Source organism: Pygocentrus nattereri, chromosome 11 (genome assembly GCF_015220715.1).
Source record: "Pygocentrus nattereri isolate fPygNat1 chromosome 11, fPygNat1.pri, whole genome shotgun sequence".
NCBI lineage: Eukaryota > Metazoa > Chordata > Actinopteri > Characiformes > Serrasalmidae > Pygocentrus > Pygocentrus nattereri.
Window position 1 is genome coordinate 20,466,202 of NC_051221.1, and position 26,147 is coordinate 20,492,348.

The 26,147-nt window shown below is 40.8% G+C and overlaps 3 protein-coding genes across 5 annotated transcripts in view; 2 read left to right on the top strand and 1 right to left on the bottom strand.

Moving 5' to 3' along the window:
- Positions 1-69: 69 nt before the first annotated feature.
- On the top strand, positions 70-4,656 carry spty2d1 (SPT2 chromatin protein domain containing 1). 2 transcript variants are annotated; one of them, XM_017717518.2, is made up of 6 exons: positions 70-690; positions 917-1,031; positions 1,116-2,522; positions 2,938-3,094; positions 3,767-3,844; positions 3,979-4,656. In XM_017717518.2, exons 1-6 carry the CDS (start codon positions 631-633, stop codon positions 4,070-4,072), a joined length of 1,911 nt encoding a protein of 636 aa, XP_017573007.1. In that variant the 5' UTR covers positions 70-630; the 3' UTR covers positions 4,073-4,656. The 2 variants fall into 2 exon arrangements, with proteins under 2 accessions (XP_017573007.1, XP_017573006.1); XM_017717517.2 differs by having other exon boundaries at positions 4,175-4,656.
- Positions 4,657-6,142: 1,486 nt separating this feature from the next.
- On the top strand, positions 6,143-12,847 carry uevld (UEV and lactate/malate dehyrogenase domains). Its single transcript, XM_017717523.2, has 12 exons — positions 6,143-6,366; positions 6,597-6,681; positions 6,786-6,851; positions 7,016-7,179; positions 7,563-7,704; positions 7,960-8,051; positions 8,237-8,342; positions 8,922-9,092; positions 9,891-10,064; positions 10,651-10,738; positions 11,194-11,317; positions 12,369-12,847. The coding sequence occupies exons 1-12, from the start codon at positions 6,325-6,327 to the stop codon at positions 12,531-12,533; spliced, it is 1,419 nt and encodes a 472-aa protein (XP_017573012.1). The 5' UTR covers positions 6,143-6,324; the 3' UTR covers positions 12,534-12,847.
- A 996-nt stretch (positions 12,848-13,843) lies between these two features.
- si:dkeyp-19e1.3 (USP6 N-terminal-like protein) overlaps positions 13,844-26,147 on the bottom strand; it is a 28,229-nt gene continuing 15,925 nt past the window's right edge. Inside the window, exons 3-14 of one of the 2 annotated variants that reach the window (XM_017717520.2) lie at positions 24,713-24,798; positions 24,323-24,362; positions 23,572-23,652; positions 23,359-23,466; positions 22,611-22,720; positions 21,079-21,127; positions 19,076-19,196; positions 18,291-18,385; positions 18,092-18,157; positions 17,275-17,374; positions 16,290-16,442; positions 13,844-15,991 (exon numbers count right to left, since the gene is read on the bottom strand). In XM_017717520.2, coding sequence (XP_017573009.1) covers positions 14,874-15,991; positions 16,290-16,442; positions 17,275-17,374; positions 18,092-18,157; positions 18,291-18,385; positions 19,076-19,196; positions 21,079-21,127; positions 22,611-22,720; positions 23,359-23,466; positions 23,572-23,652; positions 24,323-24,362; positions 24,713-24,798 — 2,127 coding nt within the window. In that variant the 3' untranslated portion in view covers positions 13,844-14,873. The remainder of the gene's footprint in view (positions 15,992-16,289; positions 16,443-17,274; positions 17,375-18,091; positions 18,158-18,290; positions 18,386-19,075; positions 19,197-21,078; positions 21,128-22,610; positions 22,721-23,358; positions 23,467-23,571; positions 23,653-24,322; positions 24,363-24,712; positions 24,799-26,147) is intronic. The other variant, XM_017717521.2, reaches the window with a different exon arrangement.

Genomic DNA, 26,147 nt, shown 5'->3' on the forward strand with positions numbered 1-26,147 from the left:
AACATCTGCCTGTCTTGCGCCGTGACAGGCAGGTCATTCCGGATGTTACATATGTTCTCCGACCGGATGAGGCGCCTCTTCACCGCTCAGAAATGATGTGGACGGATTAGAAGTGGACGTGTTTGTTCTCTCTCTCCTCTCTCCCTCTCTCTCTCTCCGTGCTTCTGTTCTTGTTTTCGATTCAATGTATCGCGTAATTACATAAGCGACGCACCGAAGATGTCGAGAAATGGGAGTTAACTAGTGTATTTGTAGATCTGACCGACCGACTCTCTTCGTTTTAACTGGGAACGTTAATCTTACATCGGTTCACATAGGCTAGGCAAGCTAACGTTAGCTAGCTCGCTAACCTAGCTCACTGAAGTTGGCCAGATATGCCTCTCCAGGTCGGTGTAGTAGCTCGTTCGTCGTCGAGAATGGACTGATACCGTCGCAGAAGCTCGTTTTAGTACATATTGGTAAAATGCAGCCGTCTGAGTGTGGCGTACAAAGCTGATTTTGTTATCTGGACAAAGCTAGCTACAAGCAAAGTAAAGCAGCCGTGCCTCTCGCAGCCAGCTAGCGAACAGGCTAACAGCTGATACATCGCGAAGTTAGAAGCTCTTGGTAGCCAGCTCGACATTTGCCGCTATGGATTTCAGCAGCGTCCTGTCCATGGCTTCCCAAAAGCAGGGCCATAGCAGCACAGCGGTAGGTTGCTATCTACTCATGAGTCAGATTGTGTTAGCCAGCCCCGTATGTCTGGTGTGGAATGACGACTCTGGTGTTTTTATACTGTTAAGCTTTTGTCTGTTTTGTCAGTCCGATAGTTTATAAGATTCCTGTGAAACGTAGGAAGAGATGCAACGCAGCTAGTGATCAGTCTGTTAACATGGCAGTAGCCCCTTTTTAAAGATGTTTGTCTCTGTATTTGCAGAAGAGGTATAGCTTGAAACCTGGTCCTCCAAAAAAAGACCCCAAAATAAAAGGGGTCAGTTCAGCTGCAGTACAGGCTTTCTTGAAGAAGCAGGAAACTGAGCAAAAAAAGAAAGGTAATATTTAACGGGTGGTTTTCTTTTTAATTGTTTTATTTTATTTTGCATTCCTCTCTTTAATTCTGTATACTTTACTTTCAGATCTGGAGAAAAAAAAGCAGAAAGACGATCTTCTGGCTAAAAGGGTCGAACTGAAGTCTGACAGAAAGGCGCGTGCCATGGCATCTCGCACCAAGGACAACTTTAGGGGCTACAATGGCATACCTGTTGTAGAGCAACCCAAGAAAAGGCGGTCTAAGGGAGAAATGGTTGATGAAGGGCAGGATAATACAGATGTTTATGATGATGACGACAATTATGAGTATGAAGCAACTGATTCTGAATCTGAGCCAGAACCAGTGGCAGTAAGGCCTCAGGCCCGCAGTGATGGGTCAAGCAAAATGAGCAACGCACAGAGGAAACCCAGTGCTCCAGCTAAAAGTGCTCGACCGCCCATGAACTTTGCAGACCTTTTAAAGCTTGCTGAGAAAAAACAGTTTGAACCTGTTGAATTAAAATCTACAGTCAAGAAAACTGAAGACAGGCTTCGCACAGCAGATGAAATTAGGGAGTTAGAACTTGAGCGAAAAGTTAAGAAACAAGATAAAGGGAGAGATAGTAAAGGAGAAAAAACTTCAGGGCAAAAAGATAGCAAGTCCACCTCAAATTCTCACAAGAAGCATGTGACTGACAGGGACAGTAGGGAAAGCAAATCACACAAGTCTTCAAGTGAAAAAACCCCCAGTGGAAATAGCAAAATGCCAAAGCAGCATACGCCAAGTGAGCGGCCGCACAGTTCTGCCAAGATATCTCATGGAAACGGGTCCAAACCTGGCTCAAGCTCCTCAGGTGCCTTAAGTGGTAAATCTACCATGAAGAGTGGTTCCCCAGCCTCAGTCAAGCATGCAGTAACCAGGCCGCAGACAGGCCAAAAGCCCACCACCTCAAGTGTCCTTACCTTGAAGAAGGGGTATCCTGGATTACCTCAAGAAAAATCAAGTAGTTCTGGGAACCGACCTGGATCAAACCCGTTTAGACTGCCGGGCCAAGGGCAAGGGATCAAAGGATCTGGACAGGTCAGACCTGGACAGAGTATCTCAAGCAAGGGAGGACCGCCTCAGAAGCCTGGAAAAGAAGTGTCGCGATCTGGAGGCATCCCTGCTCCTCGACCAGGTGGCAATGGAACTATGAGATCTGCACCTGGTAACTCCTCAAAGCAAGCAGACACACAGCAGCCGAGAGCTGGAGGTAGTTTGCAAGGCCGTCCTGTGCCTGGAGGAGGAAGACCCTCTGCAAATGGATCTAGTAGGCCCGGTGGCGGCATGCCCGCACGACCACTAAACAGCATGGGCTCGGGTCCTGGAAGACCCCAGTGCACTGTTGTGTCAGAGACGATTTCATCTAAGAACTTTGCACCCAAACCAGGAATGGCTCCAAGGCCTTCAGTTCCCCAAGGCCCCAAAACAATAATAGGACCAACTGGCCATAGAATTTTGTTTAGACCACCTGGTAAGAGATTTCTTAGTTGTGGTATCTTTTTTTTTTTCCCTTCTCAGGAGAGATATAATTATTCACTTGTGTTGTAGGCCTTGAGAGCTAGGAGGCCAGAATAAGTGCTGCTGATTAGTTGTTTTGCCAAACATTTACATTTTTGTCAGTCTGCTAGAGTAGAAGCTCCCTGCGATTTAATGACTGCGTGCCTGTAAAAACGGTACTTGCAGGCATGTCCAGCAGGTTTAGTCAGCAAATGTCTCATGGTTCACTCACCTTCATTATTACTGTGGCAAGGTAGTCTTAGTCACGTTCTACAGGGAATTCATAAATATTGCTATTATAAACATCTAATACTATAAGTATTAAGTATGTTTGATTATTCACATTTATAATGGCTTTTGTTTGTGTCTTTCTCTGACCCTTTTTAAAGGACCACTGCTGCCGCCGATAACATCTAGCTACAAACGTAAGTATGAAGACGAAGAAGATTATGACCCAGAGATGGATGACTTCATTGATGATGAAGGAGAAGAGCAAGATGAAATTTCAAAGCACATCAGGGAAATCTTTGGCTATGATAGGACCAAGTAAGTTATCAGCTGTTTGAAAGTGAACTTGATTTATAATGTCTGTGGGTCCTTAAAAGTCTTAATTTGTCTGTCATTTTACCAAACTAAGGCCTTAAGGAGAATTCCTCCAATTGTCACTGGGACATAAATGATCAAAGAGAGCGGTTTGAGGTGCATTGAGGAGAAACTTTCTGTCTCTGGTTTCTTCACAGTAGTAGTGATGGGTGTCAGGGGTGGCAATGTCTACAACACAAATGAAGACATCAACACACAATGTTGATAATGAAGTTGTGGTGAATTTGAAAATGGATGTTTTGCCTCAGAACATCCTGCAGTACGCCTCTGTCATGAGTGGATTTTAAAGACTAGCAGGCCAAAACCTTCTCAGAACTGTCATAAAACAGTGTCTCAGACAAAGGGCAGCACATTCATAACCATTTTCTGTAAGGTAGCCACTATGGACAGTTCTGACATGGCTTCTCTAAAATGAAGCAGCTCACATCAAAGCACTCTGAATTACATTGTTTGTCTTAGTCATATAATTATGCAGGAATATGGTCACTGTAAGTGTAGAGTGGCATGAGAGTCTTAAAGTATTAAATTTCACTTGAGGACTACTTCACACACTGTTGATGTAATGCTGAACATACAGAAGTTATGTGTAATTAAGTGTGAATTGTTTTTTATTAGATATAAAGATGAGAGTGACTATGCATTGAAGTTTATGGAAAGCAGTTGGAAAGAACAGCAGAAGGAGGAGGCCAGAAGGTAAACAAACTAGACTGAATTTATTTGACCTAAAGAAATGTATGCAGACCAAGGTATATTTGGCATCCATTTGCATCATCATAAGTCATAACGTGTGCCTCTTTGTGTTCTGCGTTGGCGTCTTGTGCTGGTAGCCTGCGATTGGCTGTGCTTGAGGATCAGGAGGAAGAACGACGAGAGCTGGAAGAAGTGAAACAGAAAGAGGCCAAACGGAGAAAAATGACATGATTTGTTCGGAGGGGGAAAAAAAACCTGACATGCGAGTCAAAGTGGACGCTTAAACGCAAACACCAGTGTGTACCTTAATACTTTGTTTTTTCTCTGCTTCAGTTTACGCTTGGGTATCCAGGAGGACGAAGAAGACATACGTATGGAGGAAGAGGAGATGAAAAGAAAACAAGCAATGAAAGCAAAACGGAGAAAGACTTGATGCATGATTTTGAACTGACTGCCGTGGGCTGAAGTCAGGTGCATCGGGTTTGAAACTCCCTTGTGCCACTGTGCAATTAATGTTACGTTATTTATTTCAAATAGCCAAAATAGGGGAGCAGTTTTGCACTATCAGGAGTCCATCTCTCATAGCTGAGCTGTAGAGAAAGTAATATATAATTACTAACATTTTTATATCAGTAAGAACGGAATTACGTGGTTGCCTTAGAGCACAAGCAACAACTGCTTCATCATTTGTTCAGGATTTCACATGAACTGGGAGTCTTATTTTACTACTTGTACTATTTAATTGATGACCGAAATGAGAAACTGCAAATTTTGCAATGTATTTTGTTTTTTCTTGTTAAAGTGATTTGACAGAACTGCTTGTCCTGTGATCTTTCTTTGCTTGTGTGCTGTTGTATTTGAATGTGGCTGGTTACATTAAGACACACCTGTTACGAACTGTCTGGGTCCAGTTGAAAAAGGATGTATTTGTATAATATGGATCGATCGTTTTTTGCCACCTTCTCCAACACTTTCAGCGGCAAAAAAGATTCTAAAACAGTGCTGCAGAACCGTGTTCATGCTTGTTGCTTAATATGATGATGCTCAGTTGACTGTACATCCTTAAAAATGGTTCTTCAGTGAAGGCAATGCTTATATACAGGATTGTAGTGACGCACAGTTTTGAATGCATAAATGATTTATTGCATGGTTAAATGGTTCTCTATGATAGAAACTCTGTATACTGTTCTTTAAAAGAACCTTTTAAAATGGTTCTGTTACAAGTCATAGAACCATTGGTCCTTTTGATAGGTTTGTACTACCGGTACTGTAAAAAAAAAAAAAGAAGATATATATATAATCTTAGCATTAATAAGGCCAATACAGAATGAATGATCAGGGCCTAGTTTTTCAAAAGCATGTTAGTGATTAAGGAGAACTCCACCCTTTTTTTTTTAAATTTTGTATGATTTGTAAGAGGTAAACAGTCATATAGAGTGGTTCGATGTGAAATGCTTAACGCTAGAGAAACTTTATGGGTCAAAAATGTTCATGATGGTGCTGCAGAACCACCCATCTGAAGCGTCTAATACCTTCACAGAAAGTTGAATGAAATGAAGAGTACACTGCTGGACGCTTGAGATATTGTTTGATAGTTTTGAGATTTTTAACCTATTATGTCTTGCTGAGAGATACAGGCAAAATAACATAAGGCAAAATAGATGTTGTTATTACAATTGAACCATTATCAACATTACTCAGTGAGCCTGATCATGCAGGCCCCAAAAAGCAAGGCTTATAGTTGATCAGCTTATGGCTTAAGGTACGCAGATTACTGAGAAATCTTTATGAAACAGCTCCCTCCTAAGGTCCCTGGTGGTTTTAGGTGGTGAATAAAATTACTTTTATTCCGGAAATTTTAAGCCCGGAGAGGCCACGAGCTAGTTATAGCTTTCTCTATTATTTCCAGATAAGGAGTTAATTATCTTGTGATCTCAAGAAGTTCGGTTATTTTGAGATCACAAGATAATTAACTCCTTATCTCAAGATAACAATCCAGAAATTACATCAACAGCTCATGGCCTCTCTGGACTCCCGTACTATCACGACCGCTGTCAAGAAAGCTGAGTTTCACCTTAAACGACATATAATGACTTTGTTTACATCTCAACCGCTCAGTTATAGAAAAAACTGAAAAACGGGACTACACCCCCCCCCCCCCCCCCCCCCCCCCCCCCCCCCCCCCCCGCCGAAGACCACCTGAGCTGTTAGAGTACGGGGGACGCTCGCTGTGCCGCGTCAGAATGATCATGGTGCTGAGAAGCTTTAGGTGAATCCAGTCCAGGCGCAGGGGTGAGTGAAGACCCCTCCTTTATTTACCTGCTCCCCCCGTGGTGGAATCAGTGGCCTGTGTTTTCAGGCAGAATCACGACGTTGGCGAGTTTCCCCTCCAGGCTCGCCGTAGCTGTTCGTGGGCGTAGCCAGCGAAGCGTCCGCGGAAGCGGCTGACAGAGGAGAAGAGAGCCGAACAAGCGCTGTTGAACATGGACCTGAGCTCGGAGTCCGTCAAAAGGATTCTCTCTAGGGTGGGTTTTGGTCTTCACTTGCTTTCTGGGGGTCGCATGTTTAGCGTCTGGGGTGTGTGAGGATGGGATGAGTAGGTTAGGTTGGCTGTTCTATATGTGAGGTTTCGTCTTAGATCCTACAGATAGCTAAAGTTAGTCCTCTCAGAGGAAACAACCGGTCTGACCTGATGGCGCAGTCAAACAGCAGATTTACTGAGCTGTCCCTTCACCGGAATTTGCTTTTTTAACAGTACAAATTCCGAGATGTCGCCATTGAGGAGCTTCAGAAGGTTAACCGAGTTTATCCTGACATGAAACTCCTGGTTGGCGCTTACAGTGAGTGATTAAGTTGGACATAAAGCTCTCCATTCACTTAAGCTCTCGGATATCATTGTGTTTGCTTTAACACCCTGTCAAATGCTTCTCCTTTCCTGCGACAGCGTTTAGTGACAGCTCCCAGAGGGACCTGCTGAAGTTGGTGGGCAACGTCCCCGTCAGATACAGAGGTGAGGTGATGAGATGAGTCGGTCACTTGCTCAGTTAATCAGTGGACACGATGGATTGAGTGGTTTGAGAGTCTGTGTGCTCTTATGTTTATACTGTGTTAGAAGAGCATCTTACCTGGATACAGTTTACTGACCATGCTTTATCCATGTGTCTTGTTCTGAAGGACGTTCTTACAACTTGCCCATCCAGTTATGGCTGTTGGATTCGTTCCCCTTCACACCTCCTATTTGCCTCCTGCGACCCACGGCCAACATGGTGATCAGAGAGGGGAAGCATGTGAACGCAAAGGGCAGGATCTTCCTGCCTGCCCTGCACAACTGGGACCACGTAAGCGAGATTATACAGCCTATGAAATAACGTTTAGTTTGGTTCAAGTTCAAACTTGGCCAGTTTTTCCATGACTCCGGTTATGGTCCATCAGCCACACCCTGGTGTCTGAAGTTTGCTTCTTTGGTTTATGAAAACTCTTCATTTAATCTGAGTTTAGGGACCACACAAAATACTTTATTCCTGATGGATGTGAATATGAATGTTTACATTTAGGATTCATGTAAATACGCATGATCGTAAACACAACCTGCCTCGAGCTGTCAAGTAGTTAAGTAATTCCAGGAATGTTGTTTCTTCAATTCACAATGTTAAATGAAATTAAATGAATCCCGCCCATGTCCACGTCATCCACCTCAATTTCGATGTGTTCAACGTTTCAGCCAAAGTCATCTGTGACTGGGCTGCTGATGGAGATGATTGCCAAGTTTGAAGAGGAACCTCCTCTGGGCATGAAATCTACAGGAGATGGAAATGACCCCAGTGAGCTGCTCGCTTTTGTGTCCCAGCTAAACATCACGGAAGGTAGCTTTGCTGTTTAACATGATAACATCTTCAGTGAGATGACACACAATTGTTTATTAATTTACCTGCAAACCTGACTGTGACTGAATGTTTATAGCCTTGTTTTGTTTGTTTGACTGTTTTTTTTTTCTTCCAGAATTCAGTTGCCAATAAACATAGAAAAAAGACAGCACTATGACTAATAAAGGAAACATTCAATCATTAAAATGTATTTAATAACTGAAAAAATGAAGACCATATGGTTTGTTTCCATAGGTGGGAACCGGCCTGATCAGAGTGTGAATAAAGTGTCTGTGATTGGAGGGGGAGACTTGGGGATGGCAGCTGTGTTGAGTATTATGGCAAAAGTAAATTACTCAGTTGTTCATTAAAAAAAAAGCAGAACAATGCAGTATAAATAGTTCTTTAATTCTAGCATTAGATCTCATGATATTCCCCTGTCTCTCTTTTCTTGGTCACTCATAAACACACTTGCTGTCTATCACTCTCACTCTCTCTTTCCCTTTCTATTCGTCTTCTTCTTTTATTAAAGGGCTTTGTGGATAAATTGTTTTTGATTGACATACCAGAGAGTTCAACCAAGGGTGGTACAGTAGACCTGGAGATTTTCAAGTTGCCTAAAGTCGAAGTCTCAAAAGGTACATTTTCATATCACATTTCCACAAAACAGTTCATTCTAAATTATTCGGCTTTTTAGTGATCAGGATTTTACTTGGAGACTGTTGGATATGGCTTTGGACAACGCCGCAGTACTATGTTTTAGCTCAATATTACAATGGAGATGTGAATGTCAGTTAAAGCATTATGTTGTTTCTAATGAGCAGTCACTCTAAAATAGATACTGTAGTGTTTCTCAGTTCTGCCATTCTGGATTTGACTCATCTTGTACGTAATAAGCCTTTTGTAATCCGAGTCATGTGTGTTAGAGCAAGTCAAGCATAAAAACGCACTATCTTTGTATCTGCTGTGTTTGGATCATTCAGAACTCTTTTACTTTCTTTTTACTTTCCTCATGATGTTCAGTATTTCATTTTTCTCAGTTTGTTAGTAGATTTATTAAGATTTAAAAGGCAGATGTTTTCTGAAGCAGCAGCACACGAACTGTTGACATAATGCCACTCACATGACTCATGTGTCATAGGCTGTGTAGGGTTACATAATAACACCTTTACCACTGGGAATTAGGACTGATAGGGTGAGTGTCTTCTTCTCTGCAGATCTGTCAGCCTCAGCCGGCTCCAAAGTGGTGGTGGTGACTGCAAATGCCTGGAGTGAGGAGCAGTCATACGTGAGTGTGGTGCAGACTAATGTGGATCTGTACCGCCGCATCATCCCGAGCCTGGCCCAGCTCAGCCCCGCTGCAGTGCTGCTCATCGCCTCTCAGCCTGGTCAGTGTGCAGCGCATTCCCATCTGCCTTTAAACTTTGTCTAATGACAGATAAGTTTAGTTTATGGCTGTAAAATATCTGTAGTCAGAACAAAACTTTATATATTTATTTTTGCAGTTTTTAAATTTTGAAATGTCAATTTGAAAATGTCAGCTGTCCTTTACATTATTATGAAATTTCATGATGAATGGAGTAATAAAAATTACTTGGAATGAATAAAATCATTCTTTTCTAATGTAAACTCACTGTTTTGGAGATATGAGGTATTTCAATGGTGATGACATTTATTATATAAATTAATTGACATTAGATAGTCTTTACATGACAAAATGTTTTACTTTTTGGTTTGAAATTTGTGTCTCTAAGCATGCTGGCATTCATGAAATCCTTCTGATGTGGGTTTCCTCTTTTTCAATGATGCACACAAAACTACAGTGTGCTAATGGCTCCTCCTTGTGGGGGATCAGACATTGCGGAGGAAGTTAATTAAAATTCAAACCTTTTACATGCTGCCTTATTATTATCATTATTATTATTATTAATTAGTAAGTTGTTCCATTAACACTTTAGAAGTATCACTATGGATGTTTATCTCAATGCCACAGTACTTTAATTTGTGCCAAAAAAAACTTGCAACCTTTTCAGCACGACTGCTAGCTGCTGAACTTGTGTACAGCTCTGCCTCTGAGACGCGTTCTGACATTACAGTGCATTGCATGGTCTGCATCAGTAATGTGTTAATGCATTATAGCTTTGAATCATGTGTGTATGTGACCTGGGCGCTGATCTTGTTTTTAGTGGACATAATGACACATGTGGCATGGAGGCAGAGTTGCTTTCTACCGACGCACGTGATTGGTGCAGGCTGTAACCTGGAATCAGAACGGCTCTCTTATTTCCTCAATGTTGCTCTGCTGGCCAAGACCACAAACAAACAGGCCTGGGTCATAGGAGAGCTCTCTGACAACAAAGGTGAGCCCAGATATTTTCATTTTGCTATTCATGTGCTTTGCTGATAGTTTGTTTGTCAAGTTTTATTTTGACTGTTGCAAAAGTTGCAAAAAAGATTGCTAAAGTTTGGGCACCCCTGTTCAAATTATGTTTTGTTGATTTTAATAAATGAATATAAATGAGCACATCCTCTGCAGAGATCACACTTCTGCACAATTTAATTCACAGTAATTATTTATTTGCTGAATTTAACATATTAGAGGAAGAAAAACAAAATGTGGCCTGTGCAAAAGTTATGGATCATTTTATATTTTATTTTTTTCCCTATGTTAGGCTTAAAAAAAAAAGTCAAAAAATGGCATATTTAATTTTGTTCCCTGTAGAGGATATGTTCACTTATTAAACAAAGAACTTGACTGAGTTTGTTCAGTCTTTGGCATCAGATTGTTTTATACTTTTATATGGAATTTATATGGAACAATTTGTGGTTGTGTAGTGTTGAGAGTCCTTTTTATCATGCCTACGTAAGAGTCACACTACTATTTGAGAGACTGTAATAATTATATTTTTGAAGAATCGCTAACGGACATCTCTGATTCCTTATTAGTTACTGTGTGGGGTAATGGAGGATCAAGTGGGGACAAACAGCACGCGTTGATCCCAGTGTCCAGCTCCACAAAGCCGCTGATGGACAGGTAAGAACTGTTGAACAATGTATCACAAACTTTAATGCATTTGAAATCTTTATTTAGATATTTAGAAGTAGCTTAATGTTCACCAGAATATTTAAAATGGATGTCCCTGGTCATATTAAGCAAAATTAATCTCATCATCCCATTAAAAAGACAAAACAAAGATCAAATATCTTTGATTGGCATATAATGACTTCACTCACCTCTTTTGACTTGCACCAGTGATTGGGGGAAAATAATATTAACCTTATGTTTTATGTTTCATGTCTACCTTCCACCACCTATCACCAAGCAAAATGCTCAGCTAGCTCAGAGACCCTTCCATGGTATGGAGGGAAAATGTGTAATGATTTCCTATTCACTTTGACTCAGACCTGGATCCAACAAATGCACGCTGCTGTCTCTGTTATTCACGGCATGTGTGGGTGCTAAGCTGTGATCCTATTAACACTCTGCAGGGCATTCGACATGTTGAAGGGGAAAGGTCAAAGATCCTGGTCAGTTGGGCTGTCCATCGCTGACATCACTCACAGCATTCTCACAGACCAGAGGAAAACGCATTCTATTACCACTTTGGCTCAGGTTAGTCGCTCAGTCTCTTGTTCTCTGTAAACCTCCAGAAGGTAAACGCAGCACAGAGAGACAGTCCTCTGAAGCAGTCCTGGGCCCATGTTCATCAAGTATCTCAGAGTAAGAGCACTGATCTAACATCAGGGCCTGAATTAATCAGACTAGGAGGGCCGTTCTAGGATCTGTTCCTGTCTGTAAGATCATTCTAAATAAGAGAGAAATCTGATCCTAGATCGGCACTCCTGCTTTCGGAAGCTTTGTGAATATGGGCCCAGAATTCCATCAGTCCATGTTGTCCTGCTCCGCTGTGTATGTAAAAAGCATAAAGTGATCATTCTTAATCTGAAGTTTGATCAATATGGACCCTGAGCTTCCTTTCTAAAGTCTTCTGTAGTTTGCATCACCCACTGTGAGGCCGTCCCAAACAAGTTTGGTGTTGTGTTTATTATTCCATCAATCCAGTTCCTAGAAGATGCCAGATCTCTTCAGCTATGTACTTCTGAGTGGTTTGAAGTGAAAATGTACATTGTAGAGAAACTGGAAACAGGACACGAAAACATATTTATGCCTTTGTTGTACCTTGGATGTCAAGAAAAATAAACCAAATCAAATCAAGCTTCAAGACACAAATATCAAGAATGACAAGACTCACTGTACATATGGTAGCCAGAATCAAAATTGACTTCATGGCACTGAATAATGTCATCATAATAGCGAAACTTAATGATTCAGTATTCTTTACAGTGCTGGTGATGGGAACCAGAATTTGTGATGTATATAACCCATATCTTCTGGGTTATGTACTAATGTTCTGTGAGGTCGTTTTAAAGGGATCAAAGAGGCTTCATATGTCTGGTTCCCATCACCACCACTGTGAACTAGTCTTATTCAGTAAGTTTCTCTAGAATAATGCACTTCACAACAGACCACTCTGAATGACTTTGCATCTTATCCATTTAATTCTGCAGAAATTCTGAAATATTGGTATGTGCCTCTTTAGGGTTTGCGTTTGTTCTTGTTTAATCTAGCTGTGTTGAAACACATAGTGTGTGCTTTATCTCAGGGATGGGGAGGAATTGGTTTGGAGGTGTTCCTCAGCTTACCTTGTGTGCTTGGAGTGAACGGCTCCACTCGCCTGGCAGGAGTGGCTCTTAGCCCAGAAGATGATGCCAAACTGAGAGAAAGTGTCACATCTCTAAGCAACTTCTTCATGCAGTTGAGGATATAACTCCACAAACCCACAATATACCAGCACTGCTGCAGACATCTAAAGCAGCCTCATTATCATGTGGACAATTGAAGTCTCAAAATTAACCTCTTTTTGACCCACACTTTTTTCACAGCTTCACTAGCTGCGACACTGCATGTGCCTTCTAAAAAAGAATGTGATGATAGAATATAAGGCAGCATCATTAGCTTCCAGGAGATGGCATTGCCTGAACTGCATTACACTTAACTTGCAAGGAAAAAAAAAAAAATCATAGAATGTCATGACCAAAAAAAAATGGATCTCCTGTCAATCATATTGTGCTCCAAATCAGACTGCAGTCAAACAAGACTGATGTAGTCTCATCTGCAGTTTTTACTTGAAATAGCTGAAATTTGTTCCTTCTGAAGAATTCTGACCTCAGCTAGCACTAACATCCTAAGCCTTTGCAGTCCTACAAAGGTTGTATAAGCAGTTTTGCTGGGAATGATTGTAGTAGTGCGTGAAGAATGTTGTAACACTCTTTAATTAACTACATTCTTGCTGTACTTTATATATTTTATGTTTACAAAGTTGCTCTATTTAAGTGTATTTTTTTCTTACCTGTCACATGCTGATCTATTTATGGAATTAAAAATTACACTTGAAAGTGAAGTTAACCTCCTACTCTTCTAACCCATGTTACTGTGATTGAATTGTACCAAAGCACTCTGAATGAATTAAATGCTTCAACTATTTTCATTTTTATGTTTTAAACCATTTTGCATAACAGGACTCTAAATGGCAATAATATGTAGTTACAGAAGTGTTTATAGTGAGTGGGTGAGGGGAAAATATTAAATTATTTGCAATTGCTGACAATGTACTGTTAATCCAGCGGTGCCTTGTATTTGCACATCAGTAACAGTTGAAGGAACTGGCTTCTTGACATGCCTTTATGCAATGAATTGTACTTTACTACTGTGATGCACTTACCTGAGCTTCAGACATTTGTATACAGTAGATGTATTGAAGGAATATATACTGTCTGCAGTAGCACTGAATACACACTGCAAGTGCCACACAAAATGCAGCAATAATGTAAATGCTAAATAAACACAGTGTGGAAACAGCTTGTCATTTTTTTCTCAGTTTATAAGTAAATGCAAACAATTTTTAAAAATATTTTTGGTTTCTGTCTCCGATTCTGTCTGCACAACATTACAACCAAAATATAAGCACGGTCTTTGGGTTGGAAAGGGTCTAAAATTGCTTTTAAAAGAAAAGGCAGTTGCACCTGAGGAACACAAAACTGAAAGCTCTTAAATATAATTAAAAAAGTGCAAATGAAATAATATAATAACCTTGGCTTATAATATTCACCACCAGGGTTAGTTTCTGTACAAATTCTTTGTCGAGACACATTTACAGGCAAAGCATGTGGGTTTTGCAGAACATAGCATGTTCTTCCACAAGATGGTGCTAATGATTAGCAAATCGCAATCCCTCACGGTGGGGATTTCCTCACTTCATTTTCAAATGATCCTTTTCAATCTAATACAGGACTACCTCCTTTCCCAATCCTGACCTAAAGCGTTCTAAGAGAAAAAGCACAAAACACAACAGAGCAGCTGGTAACATCCTTTTCTCACATTGGTATGGACCTCTAATGATGCACAATTTTGGGGAATATAAACATATGAATGAGTCTTTTTTAACAATAAGGTGGGCCTATGTGCGTTAAACCTTTACACAATACAAAAACAAAGCTGCCTAAACCAATGCACTCCATTCACACACAAGACAAACTATTCACAATGAAAAACACTGCATACTGTAAATCATATGCCTGTAAGGGGATCAGTGAGACATTTCCAGTACAAGCCTATGTTTGTGTCACATGCACAACATACTTATTGTTGGCGTTCATTATTGGAAGTATTACTGAGAGGAATTATGAGCACAAAATTTGATGATACATACACCGGCACTCTTAAAACAATCTAGTTTAACAAGCTTTTTGTGTTTACAAATCTTAGTCTTAATACTGAAAACTACAAAACAAAAAGGCTTAAAAGGCACAGGTTAAGCCAAACAGGCATAAACACAAGCATATAATTGCTGCTCCTGAGTGGCTGTAAACACCCAAAACACATATAAGCACCAATACAGTGGCAAAAATGTGCTACATTAGACAAAATTTGACAATCACAGGAAGAAATTAAAATTTGGGTCAAAAGGGTAAAAAAGCTGTACACATTACAACAGTCCGAGAAAAAACAGAATGTAACAGGATGGCCTGATGTGGAAAATTTCTAACATCATGGACACGGAACATGACCTTTTGTGAATTACAGTGCCACACAAAAAAAGTTTCCTGCGTTAGAAGGTCACTGGCTTTGGCAGCTGGCAACTAGGGACGTGTGTCCGGTTAAAGCCTGACTCAGACTGCACTGGAGGGGTTGTAGGGGACTGTGTTGCTGCTGGTTTTACTGGGACTCTGGGAGTCTGCAGATGGTTCCTGTAAGTGTCACTCTGGACCCAATTGGACCTGACAGAGGGCAGAGGGGAGGGGACTGGGGACGGTGTATCTGCAAAGTCAGGAGGGGGCTTAGGGAAGATGCAGTCTGGAGTGACCCAGTTGTCTGACCCTCGGTAGTCCAGTTCCTGAGGCAGTGGGGGCAGGCATGGTTTTGGTGGGGGAGGTGGGGCAGAGTCAGGTATATAAAAGAATCCTGGTGGGTGGGGCCAAGGATAAGTGGCACTGTTCTCTGGGAGTGGAGGAAGGCTGGAGAGTTCTCGGCCCGTTTCAGGGCTTGGTGGCAAGGTGGCTGTCATTTCTAGCAACTTCTCCAGAGACTCATCCTCTTCAGACAGGTTATCATAATGGGAGGTGTTAGAGGGCCGCCGATCGCTTGCTGATGGCGGTACATACAAGCTAACAGGGAACTTGCTGAGCTGTCGTTGGGCTCTGTAGGAAGATGGCGAGGAACATGGATCCAACTGGTTGAGATCCACATGAGTCAGTGCTGGTGGGGGTGGCAGTAATGCTTTATTATCCAGGGGTAAAAGCTCAACTACTGGCTCTGGAAGAGGTGGAGGGGGCAGTTCAGGAAGGTTTAGAGAGTGCACACTGGACGCGTCAATCTCAGAAGGCTGGTATGGAGGTGGCCAGTCACTGGCATATCCCTGGAAATCAGACTCACCTGAGGGTGGCCTGTGAACAGCACTCTCTTGTGAGAGAGTATCACCAGCAGACAGAAAACCCAGCTTTCTCTCAGCAGCACTATTTTGGCTGTCTGCTCTAGACTCTGACCCATCACACCCAGGCTGCGAGTATGAGGTCACAATCTGGGGTACTAAATCCTTTGTTTGGCTGTACAGTATGACTGGGCTGGCTGAAGGAACAGAGCGTGTCTGATTTTGGGTGCTGGAGTCCTGTAAGTGACTGTTTTTGTCTGGCTGACCAAGGGGTTTCTTTGGGAGCTCATCGCCTTTTGCTGGAAAAACATTAAAGAACACAGAACAATTATTTCCGTACTTACATTGTAGTGTTGTGGACAGATGTGTATAATGAATGCTGTTATACACAGAATATATAATAAACTATCACATGACTGTGCTGTTTGCAGGATGTTAAAGTGGTTTCTAAGCCTAAGTCACTTGTTACATACATTAGCCTCGTAGCTCCAGCCCATGATTTGGCTGATCAACTACATTTCAGGTAAATCTTTAATTTTTTGTAACCGTAACCATTAGACGCAAATGTGTACTGACAGACAGAAACAGATAGCATACATGCAGGAGGAAGATCCAGCTTCATTCTACGTAGATCAGACATGGTGGCCTGCAGCTGCTCTATGACTGCATCATCATTTTGATTGAAGGAAGAGGAGATGCTCTCCTGCAGGAACTCCCGCAGATCTTCCAAAGACATTTTCAGCAGACGCTCTGAGAAGAGACGTTATGTTATGACATGTTAAAGCTCATGAGAACACTTGTAACAGTGCAAAAGGTAAATTATTCTATATTTATTTCATCTTCTATAATAAGGTTATAGACTTAACATGGCACTGGTATAACCCTTGCAAACCACAAGGAAGGACAGAAAACAACTTTAGGCTAATGGCCAGAGCACACCAACCAGATAAACACAAACACTAACACTCTGATGTCTGCAAATGTCAGAATGTTCAGGAAAAGAACAGAGAAGCCAAATGAACTATAGTGAATGTGAGGAGAATATTTTAGTCTTTCAACAATCAAACATGGGTTGGACACCAACCAATTGAACTCAGTAAGCATCTGTGTTTGTCCATTTCTGTCCAGTCAGGGTTGTCTGGCTGTAACGCGCTTTAGGCTGGATGTCTAATATGAAACTAATATGGGAGCTTTAAAGGAAAAACAAGATCAGTCTCAGAACAATGACATTATTATACCGTCTCTGTCCGAGCAAAACCTTGTATCTTTTTTTTTTAAAAACGTAATTTGAAATTGTAGTTTGTGTCAATATTACAGTCCTACCACAACTATTAGGGTTGGGGGGTCCAGCCTTCTGGCTACAGGCAGACGCTGCCCAGAAGTTTAGCCCAAGTTCTCAGAGTTCCCCCTCTCCCTCAAACTACCACCACATGTTGGAAGGCATGGTCCAAGCTCACAAACTTCCATTACAAGTTAAGAAGGTTTTTTCCTTCTTCTGTAAAATGACCACACTGGACAATATTTTTATTGTCCTATTTTTTATTTTAGTTTAAATTAACTAAAGTGAGTACACCATACATACTTTTGTGGATTCGTAGGACTGTGTAGGCCATTGCAGTCAGAACCCTCTCTCCCTCCAGTATGTAAATATCCCACAGACGCAAAGTCAGCGTAAAAGGTGTCTATTTGAAAGAATAATAAAGGAGGAAAGTGACAAAGGATGAGACAAATCATATATCCTATCTAAAACCAAATAAGATGAATCTGAGGAGAAGCATGAATAAAAGATTGTCTCTCTCGGTTTTTGGCCAAGCCGAATAAAAAATTCACAGAGAAGTCCCAGTTTTGTTTGTTAAAACACTGTAGCGTGTGTGTGTGTGTGTGTGTGTGTGATGTAATGCTCGTCCTACATAAAAGAGAAGTGAAGCTTTTCACTGTGTTCTAACAAACTATTCTTTTTGGCATGTGGTCTGTGAGTATTAAATGATGGATCAGCGAGGGACAAAGCAGAGAAACTAAGAGGGGTAAGCAACGTCCATGAAAATGTACAAGACAGACTTGGCATGATTTATGTTACTATAGTACACTACTGCTATTATTTTTAAAATAAACAATAGCATGAATCACTTCAAGTCCTCTAGATCAATACCTGACCACATACATATGTTTCCAAACAAAATGGGACATTCAAGATGTGAGGAACAAGAAGTTTTGCAAAACATTATCCAAAATCACATTTAGAGCAGAATCCCAGATTTGAAACAAGATGTCAGACTACATGTATGTGAAGGTCTGTCTATGAGGTGACTACAGTCTCTGATGATTCAGTTAGGACATCAAGATGAATCAGTGTAAACTATGCATGTAAAAAGTAAGCAAATAGGACCAGAATTCCTCACCCTGTCAATGAAGCACTGCAGGAACCATTTGGTTGTGTATATACCAGTAGTCATCTGCTCCTTATCCTGGAAAGGAGAGAGACAGGGAACAGGAAAGAACAGAATCTGAAAAGCTTGCAAGAGCATAAGAGCATTTGACGGGTTACCAAAGCATGTCAGTTTGTGTCCAACAAAAGAATAAGAGTGAAAAAAATATTACCATGTGCTTCTTGAGTTTTGGAAGTTGTTTAGCCAGTATCTGGTCATGGTGAGCCTGAAACCGCTGTAGTTTGGGAAAGCCATGGATGAAGAATCCTAGGAATCATCATGCAGAATAGGATTTCAGACATAAAACGCAGTCAAATGCAATTTATTACAAATATTACTCTGTAAAATTATCCAACACAAAACAATTCACTGGATAAATTCAGTTAACAGGCGAAGTTAACCCTTGTGTGGTGTTTATGTTTTAGTTACTCTGTGGTCTGGTGGACCCAACACATTACTGGTCTTTAAAATCAATCCAGCCATAATAATTTATGTAAAAATACTAGATAAAACACACAAGTGGCCAATGTGGTGTTTTCTTTTAGCAGCTGTAGCCAGTAGCAGTCTGTCCATGATGTCCACCCTTACACACACATATACCAACACATACACCCTAACAGCAGGCCATGTAGGAGGAGAACAAAGTGAAGGGACACAGCACCTCCATACTTTTATTCCCCTCAAGTTCACCCCAACACCACACAAGGTGCACAACGTGAAGTCAATGAAAATGTCTTATTCTATATGTTCTTCACAGAAAATGAGCAAAGGCCAAGGAGGGGCTAAATTAGCAATACACTGCATATTGTTTTCTTTTGGTAAACATGTAAAATCGGTCACACAGATCCAATCACCACACAAGGGTTAAGGGGTGCTACGCTCATTTAATTTTCTTAGAATTACTAATATGACAAAGTTGAGATAATTCAAAATCAGATTTAAATCAGAGTTGTTCACCATGCATAGCATGCTTCTGGTTGGTGAGCAGCTGGGACAGGGCCCAGAATGCATCCTCCTCGTTCAGGTACATAAGCAAAATGGCGGCAATCTGACTCATGCCCTGACAGTAGCTGACCTCCTACAGAAAACATAAAAGCCAAACACTCAGTAATGATCACAAATTTAATCTCCATGTTACAAATACCTGCCTTGCAAACCCCTAAAATACACTAAAAGTGCCACAGTCAAATGCAATGTATAAAACACACAATACACATTGTATTTAGATTCTATTATAGCAGGAAATATCTGACTAAGCATATTTACTTCATTATAAATATCTGAGTACTGGATCATGAATAATTCATCATCACTTTGTTAATGCATCTCCCATTTGATCAAGACGTAACAGCAACAGAAAGCTAGTACTTGACCCCTAAACCTTTCAGAGATGAAGTACTATGTGGAAAAAACTCTACCCTAGAATGGCATCTCCTCTCTTTATTTCCCTGCATCATTCCTCCTCTCATTCAGGTGACCCAGTTTTCATCAGTACTACAGAGACCACCACAAAGATGAAGTAGTGTTCCTGAGTGCCTTCATTAAGGAGCACATCATGCTGTTAGCTTCAGCTTTGAATCTCTTGTTCTGAACATCACACAACAGATAAGGCTTTCCGCGTATATAAGCTACAAATCAGCCTGCCTTCTTGAACACATCATGCTGTTAGCTTCAGCTTTGAATCTAGTAAAAATAAAAGCAAAGAGAGGGGTGTGGGGTTCAGCCCTGTTCAGCTCAGTACACGGTGTGCTGGGTTATATAACACTGTTGTTTTTATACAATGTCAGGACGGTGGGGTCAAGCATATGTCCCATATGTAACAAAGAGCAATGGTGAAGCATTTTACAAAGTCAGGAGCAAAAGTTGGTCCTTACACTACAGGTTAGCCCTGTTTATCTCTGGTTTTCCAACATAGTCAGAACCTGAAAAATGTACAGTACTTTGCTAAGACTTCATTTCATCAAGAAAGCTTCATTTATTTAACTGCCGTTTTCACTGAAAATTAAGGACAAGTTATTTATTTTTTGGAGATATTTGTGAGAAAATAAGGTATATGATAATCCAATTACATAATGAAGGGGAAAGTCAAAGGAAAAAAAGGACAAAACAGGAGTTTCCAAAGCAGTTCAAACATGCGTTCTTAGATTTAGAGAAAATGGGACTCCTAATAACCATGTCAAACCTTGCAGACCACAAAAATCATCACCATCAGATAAACAGTACTTAAACCTTACATCTTTGAAAGATACGAAAAATCAAGCCCACGCTTGCTTCAGAAAAAAACACACAGGTGTTTCGTCCTTCCACTGTGAGAAGACAACTCAACGCTATTAGTCTGAAAGGATGAGTAGTTGTCGAGAAGCTGTTACCGAGAAAAGATATAAATCAAAAAAGAAGAAAATGTGCAAATTAAAAAAAGAAGCTGCTAATGGTGTTCTCATACTAATGGACTGACCACCCGAAGCCCAGACCTCAACATCATTCCATGTGTTTGCAATTACATAGAAGAAAATGCAGATTTCTTTGAAAAACTAAAAGCCTAGACTAAAAGTCTCCTAAAAGAATGGAAGCTACAAAACAGACAAAGGCTGTACATACAAAATACTGAAAAACTGAACATTATATTTAGTTGTTAAGACATTTGTGTAATTTTCTGTTCACCCCTTAAAATCCCAGGCTTATTACACACTAAGCCTTACTATTCAGTAACTACAGGTACTTCAGTGCTCTGCTGGTGGGCCCTGGCCATTTATTAGGGTTAAATATGTTTTCTGCCTACTTTCCTGACAGTGAAAAATGAGTCTGGAAATCAAATAAATGAATAGTCTCTGAGCTTTGCACAGCACTGTACACAAAGGACATGTGCGCACACACACACACACACACGCACACACACACACACACACACACACACACACACACACACACACACACACACACACACACACACACACACTCACCTCATTGTAGACCGAGTAGGCCGTCAACACATCGAACAAGGCTTTCTGTCTATGAAAAGAATAATCAGGGTTAAAAAAATTACTAAATATTGCAAAAACAATTACTAAGTACTTTTCTCAAACTATGCATGAATTTTATAAGCATGGCTTGGGCTCTGATAACACCATGACAACTAAGGAGATAATTTTATCATACACAAACACACACACACACACACACACACACACACACAGAGACATTAGTTCAAAGACAGGGAAGAAACTAACCCAGCAACAGCAGAGGATTATTCATGCATAAACTATGACATCCAAAAGTGAAAGCTGTATTAATAATAAATATTGTGCCGGGATGGAGCTGAACACAGGCCAAAGCAAAGAAATGATCTTTCTGTTGGTTGGGAGCTCCCAGGGAAAACAAAAGACTACAGACGTGTCAACATATTTGTACTCTAGTCCTACAGTCAAGCAGGTGTAAATGAGGTAGACAGGCAGATGAGGTAGCTCTTTTTGCTGAAGTGTGGCAGCAGTGAGCTGCTGCTCTGATGTAATCTCCCTGAACTTCCTCCACTTTGTGCAACCCATCAAAACCACACACAAGTGTGAAACTCTGTCATGTCCTCCAGGCCTGTGAGTGCAGACCACTAAATGTGACAAAGTTTCAGTTTGGACATGTGGAAATAACCAGCACATGAACATCAAAAAAAAACCCACAGGTCCTGCCATTAGTCATTACACCATATGGTCCCGTCTAGTGCCTTCACTAAGGAGTGAGCACAAATTAATCAGAAAGCAAAATGTACAATCCTCACATAAATGTTGCTCTAAAGTCCTATTTTGTGCACTTCCATTCAAAGATAAGTTTAATCCTGGGAAGTGTGTCTTCCATCCTCCAATGAAGCAGGGAACTGGCTGGAAATGGGTTTCCCCACAACAGCAGATTTTCATTTGTTCAGGATGAAACAGAGTGTTTATTCTGGGCATAATGGCAGTGAGTCGTGAGGCTGTCACTTCCTGTAAGACCTCACTGACTTTCAGGAAGTTGAACCAAAGAAAAAAAGGCGGTGAGACAGAGGAAGTGGCTCTTGTTTTGGTTAGGCCTTAACAAGGTCCGCACTGTTCACTTCACATGCACCTGAAGGCAAGAGACCATGGAGATACAATGGCAAAAAGAACTGTAGACTAACGTAAACAAACACAGAGAAGCAGCACTGGCTTTCTGGAGAAATGAGACATAACATCTGGAATGATTTTTTTGCAGAGCTTCCAAGGAAGGTGCTTTTCAATAAGAGGGGAGAGCTAGACATGTGTAAACCGAAGACCAATAGAACATTCACTTACAGCAAATTCAAACATGGTTAAACATGGTTTCTATTCCAGCTTGTTGAACAATAATAATAATAATAATAATAAGTAGCCCAGAAAATGCAACACACTCATCAAGCACCAGTTTTTTTGTTTCTAGTTTCTCTGCATATGCGTGTGATTGTGTGTGTGTGTGTGTTGGGGGGGGTGTTAGTATTCCATTAACTTACTTTACTCCAAATCGCTCCATGAACATTATATGGTTTCTAAAGGTTCTGTTGATGTCCAGGTCTATCTGTTTGATCTCTTTTGAACCAATCCTGGCATACTGCTTCATTTCCTGAATCAGATGAAAAAGTCAAGCATTATTTTGATTGTAATAATGGACACACAAACAAACAAAATTTCTACCAGTCATTCAAATTGCCATGGCTGATACTAGAGATGCACACAGGCAGCTAAGTACTCTGTTACCCTTTTGAGGTGCCAGTATTCTAACAGTGAAATCACTATTCTGCTATGTATTAAGTTTCATCACAGAAAATACGCAGGCTAAAAAATTTATTTCTCTGGCAAACAAATATCTTGCCACATCATTAGCTCATCTCAGGCAGCCTCCAAATTCAAAACAGGAAAATCAAATGATCAAAAGCTATTTTTTGAATAATGAAGCATTTTCAAATGTATTACTCTGCCTGCTGCAATTTTTGTGCACCAGTGCCATCAGTTAAAAAGGCAAGCCTACAGTTCCACAAGAGAGTTCATCAGTTGAAAAACGAATGAGAAAGCTCGTAATGCTGAATATCGCATTTATTTACAGGGAAGCTCCTGCTCGTCAATAAAACAGCTAGTTTTTTGGCTAATGCGCAAAACAGGCACATCAGGACAAAAAACTAACATCAAGTATGTCCAGCGGCATGGATCATCATTCCTGCCTTTTTTTTAAACCCAAACATGTATCCTACCCCATTGTCTTACCTCATACTTCCCCTTATTCTGCTCCTTTACCTCCTCCACATCTAGCAGAAGAGCCCAAGCCTGACCCCGCAGCTGCAGGGGAATCCCCTTATATACACGCTTCATCATCTGTACCACACAAACACACACAGGATGAGGAAATGCTCGAATGGGATCAATTGTCTGTGCCCATGGTCACTGCATCACTGTTCATATAGCAGAGTGTGTCATTACCTTGTCACTGTTCTTGTACTTCTCCCAATTTTTCACCATCTTAAGCCACTTATTCACTCTTTCAATCTCCTGAAGTTTATGCTGTGAAAAAATTAAGAATGGCAAGTATGAACTAAAGCATGATGAACTGATCACAAACTGATTATGCTCTCTACACTCTTTTAGATTCATCAGCGGTATAAAGTTTATATAGTGCATTAACAGGGGCCAAAGCCTACACCCTTTCTTGATGTTTTTTTTTCTTATTGCTTATTTTGTCCACTTACCACATATAGATTTACCACATACCACAAAAAAATTCAGAATTAATTTTCAAATGACTTCACATTTTTCCAACCTCTCTTTATCCATTAGAATTAAGCAGGCTGTTTTTACCATTGTGTCTTTGTGATGGATACATGTTTAAAAAATGCTGGCTTTCATCACAAAAAGAGTGAATTCAAACCAGGCTGTTTTTTTTAAGATACATTAGGAAGTGAAAAGTACATATTAGAAAGTTTAACGGTGTTTACATACTTTACATGTACATCAAACTCTTAGAAGTAAATTCAGCTTTCCATGTTATGGGTCCACTTTTTGATGTTCTTTTTATCGTAATTTTCCGAAGGTTATGGGTCATACTGTAATGCATGCATGTGTTTGAGGGGTTTTCTTCCATGGGTGTACACTATATGCTGTTATGTAAAATGAGCATCTATGACGTGTCTATGTGTATTTATATATGTACAATGTGAAGGGCAGTTGAGCTGACCTTCTCCTCCACTGCACTTGGGGTGGGCAACTCCTCCTCGCTGGGCAGACAAAAGAAAGTTATAAAACTACACACAAAAGGCCAACTATAACTGTTACTAGCTTCATCTTTGATAATGTAACTAGGATTAGTACCAAAAGGAACCAAATCTACACTAGCCAGGGGAATTTAAGGTCACTTTTATGTGAATCCCATAAAAATATTCCAAAGACTTAAAGCAACACAGACAATCTGGATCACAATTGGTGTGTGCCAATTACAGTACATTTTATCAGTGATTAATGGCTCATCTCTACTCCTGCTTTCTTCTCAGTAACCTCCTCCTGAAGCCAGTACAGTAAATCTGTCTCACTATGGCTGTTAGAGAGCAAAGAAAGCTGTATGACTTACTGCAGGAAGCCAAAACGGTCTGTGACCTTATAGAGGCTGTAGTTGGCATCCTCCCAAGGGTTAATGTGTACACCCTCTGCTCTTCCCTGCAACCATTCAAAAAATACTTCAGGGGAAACAAACAGGAGCAAAGAACACACAAAATATGCACTGGAAATGACAAGTTTTACTGGAAAGATGTGGAATGTGGAGGTCTAATTTGCTGCAACTTTTTACACAATACACTTTCTGTTGATCAGCTGACCTTTGCAATACTGGTATTGCATAATACTACACTAAGCATAAGAGCCCTCTAACCAATTATGTTTGTTTACAGCATCTTGACCATTTGTAGTTCAAGATGAGTTTTTCTGATGCTAACATGTCATATTATTCACTGATCAATGCTATCTTCAATATAACACAACAAATTAAAGAATTATCTGGTACCCTGCACCAAACGTGAATGAACAAAGGAGAAACCAAAAAGGCAGAACAGTAAGCTTTCATGTAGCCCATTTTGCTTGCTTTCATTTTGACTTTGTACTTCTCTGACTGCAATCAACGGCTGCCAAATGTGAGTGTAGATACAGTCTGACACACAGCTGTGCTCCATCACAGCAAGCCTTCATCACTCCCCCTCTATCTCTAGGCAGAAGAAGCCAATAACTGTTTACTCTAATGCAGCCTCAGTTTCCCCATCCACCTCCTGACTTTAATCAAATATGACACACCACAAAACTAAGCACAGATCAGCGAATAGCCGCTTTCACCAGCACAGTTCCTTAGCTCCAGGGCAAAGAGCCGCTGAAGTGATTACCAGGGCATTGCTTGTTCCTAATGAGTTAATGATACTCTCCCTGATCCATTGTCTAGAAGCAGCCAAAGCAGCATTCTGTACATTGTTTTCTTCAAAACAGCTCTCCAACAGAGATTTTGCCCAGCACATCATTCTACTGACCAACCAGGCCCTCAAACCACTGGCCTATGTACTGTTTCCATAAGCTTTGATGAAGACAGACTACTTTCTGGCCAACAGATGTAGGAGCGCTTTCTGGTTACAACATTCACAACACAAAGTTGTGGAATGCATTTTGTTCAGTGGACTATTGATGTTAAAGCCCCAAGCAGGAAATGCTGAAGCAGCATGTTAACCACTCCAGCATACGCCTGGCAAACATGTTACCTGTTTTAATGACTGCTTCATTATTGCTCATTATTTAAACACTCATATACTGTGATACCCAAACCTAATGTTACAACTGACGTATGGGGGCAGGAACAGGCTTGAAACCCCTCTTTCTTTCAATCTGCTGCCCTGTACATTCACATCCTCACCTTCCATTCCTGAGACCAAGTGTTCACAATCCCCACCGCTACCCCATCTCGTCCTATGTCAGTCCTACGTCAGTCTAACCACAGCTGTGATGGGGGTCTGGCCTTCTAACTACAGAGG

What these genes read in the sequence shown, in the direction of transcription:
- spty2d1 (XM_017717517.2), top strand. Translation starts at nt 631, where the DNA reads ATGGATTTCAGCAGCGTCCTGTCCATGGCTTCCCAAAAGCAGGGCCAT. An exon ending in AGGGCCATAGCAGCACAGCG is followed by an intron (nt 691 to 916) that starts GTAGGTTGCTAT and finishes CTGTATTTGCAG; the next exon opens with AAGAGGTATAGCTTGAAACC. An exon ending in CAGAAGGAGGAGGCCAGAAG is followed by an intron (nt 3,845 to 4,174) that starts GTAAACAAACTA and finishes TCTCTGCTTCAG; the next exon opens with TTTACGCTTGGGTATCCAGG.
- uevld (XM_017717523.2), top strand. Translation starts at nt 6,325, where the DNA reads ATGGACCTGAGCTCGGAGTCCGTCAAAAGGATTCTCTCTAGG. An exon ending in TAAAGTCGAAGTCTCAAAAG is followed by an intron (nt 8,343 to 8,921) that starts GTACATTTTCAT and finishes TCTTCTCTGCAG; the next exon opens with ATCTGTCAGCCTCAGCCGGC. An exon ending in AGAGCTCTCTGACAACAAAG is followed by an intron (nt 10,065 to 10,650) that starts GTGAGCCCAGAT and finishes ATTCCTTATTAG; the next exon opens with TTACTGTGTGGGGTAATGGA.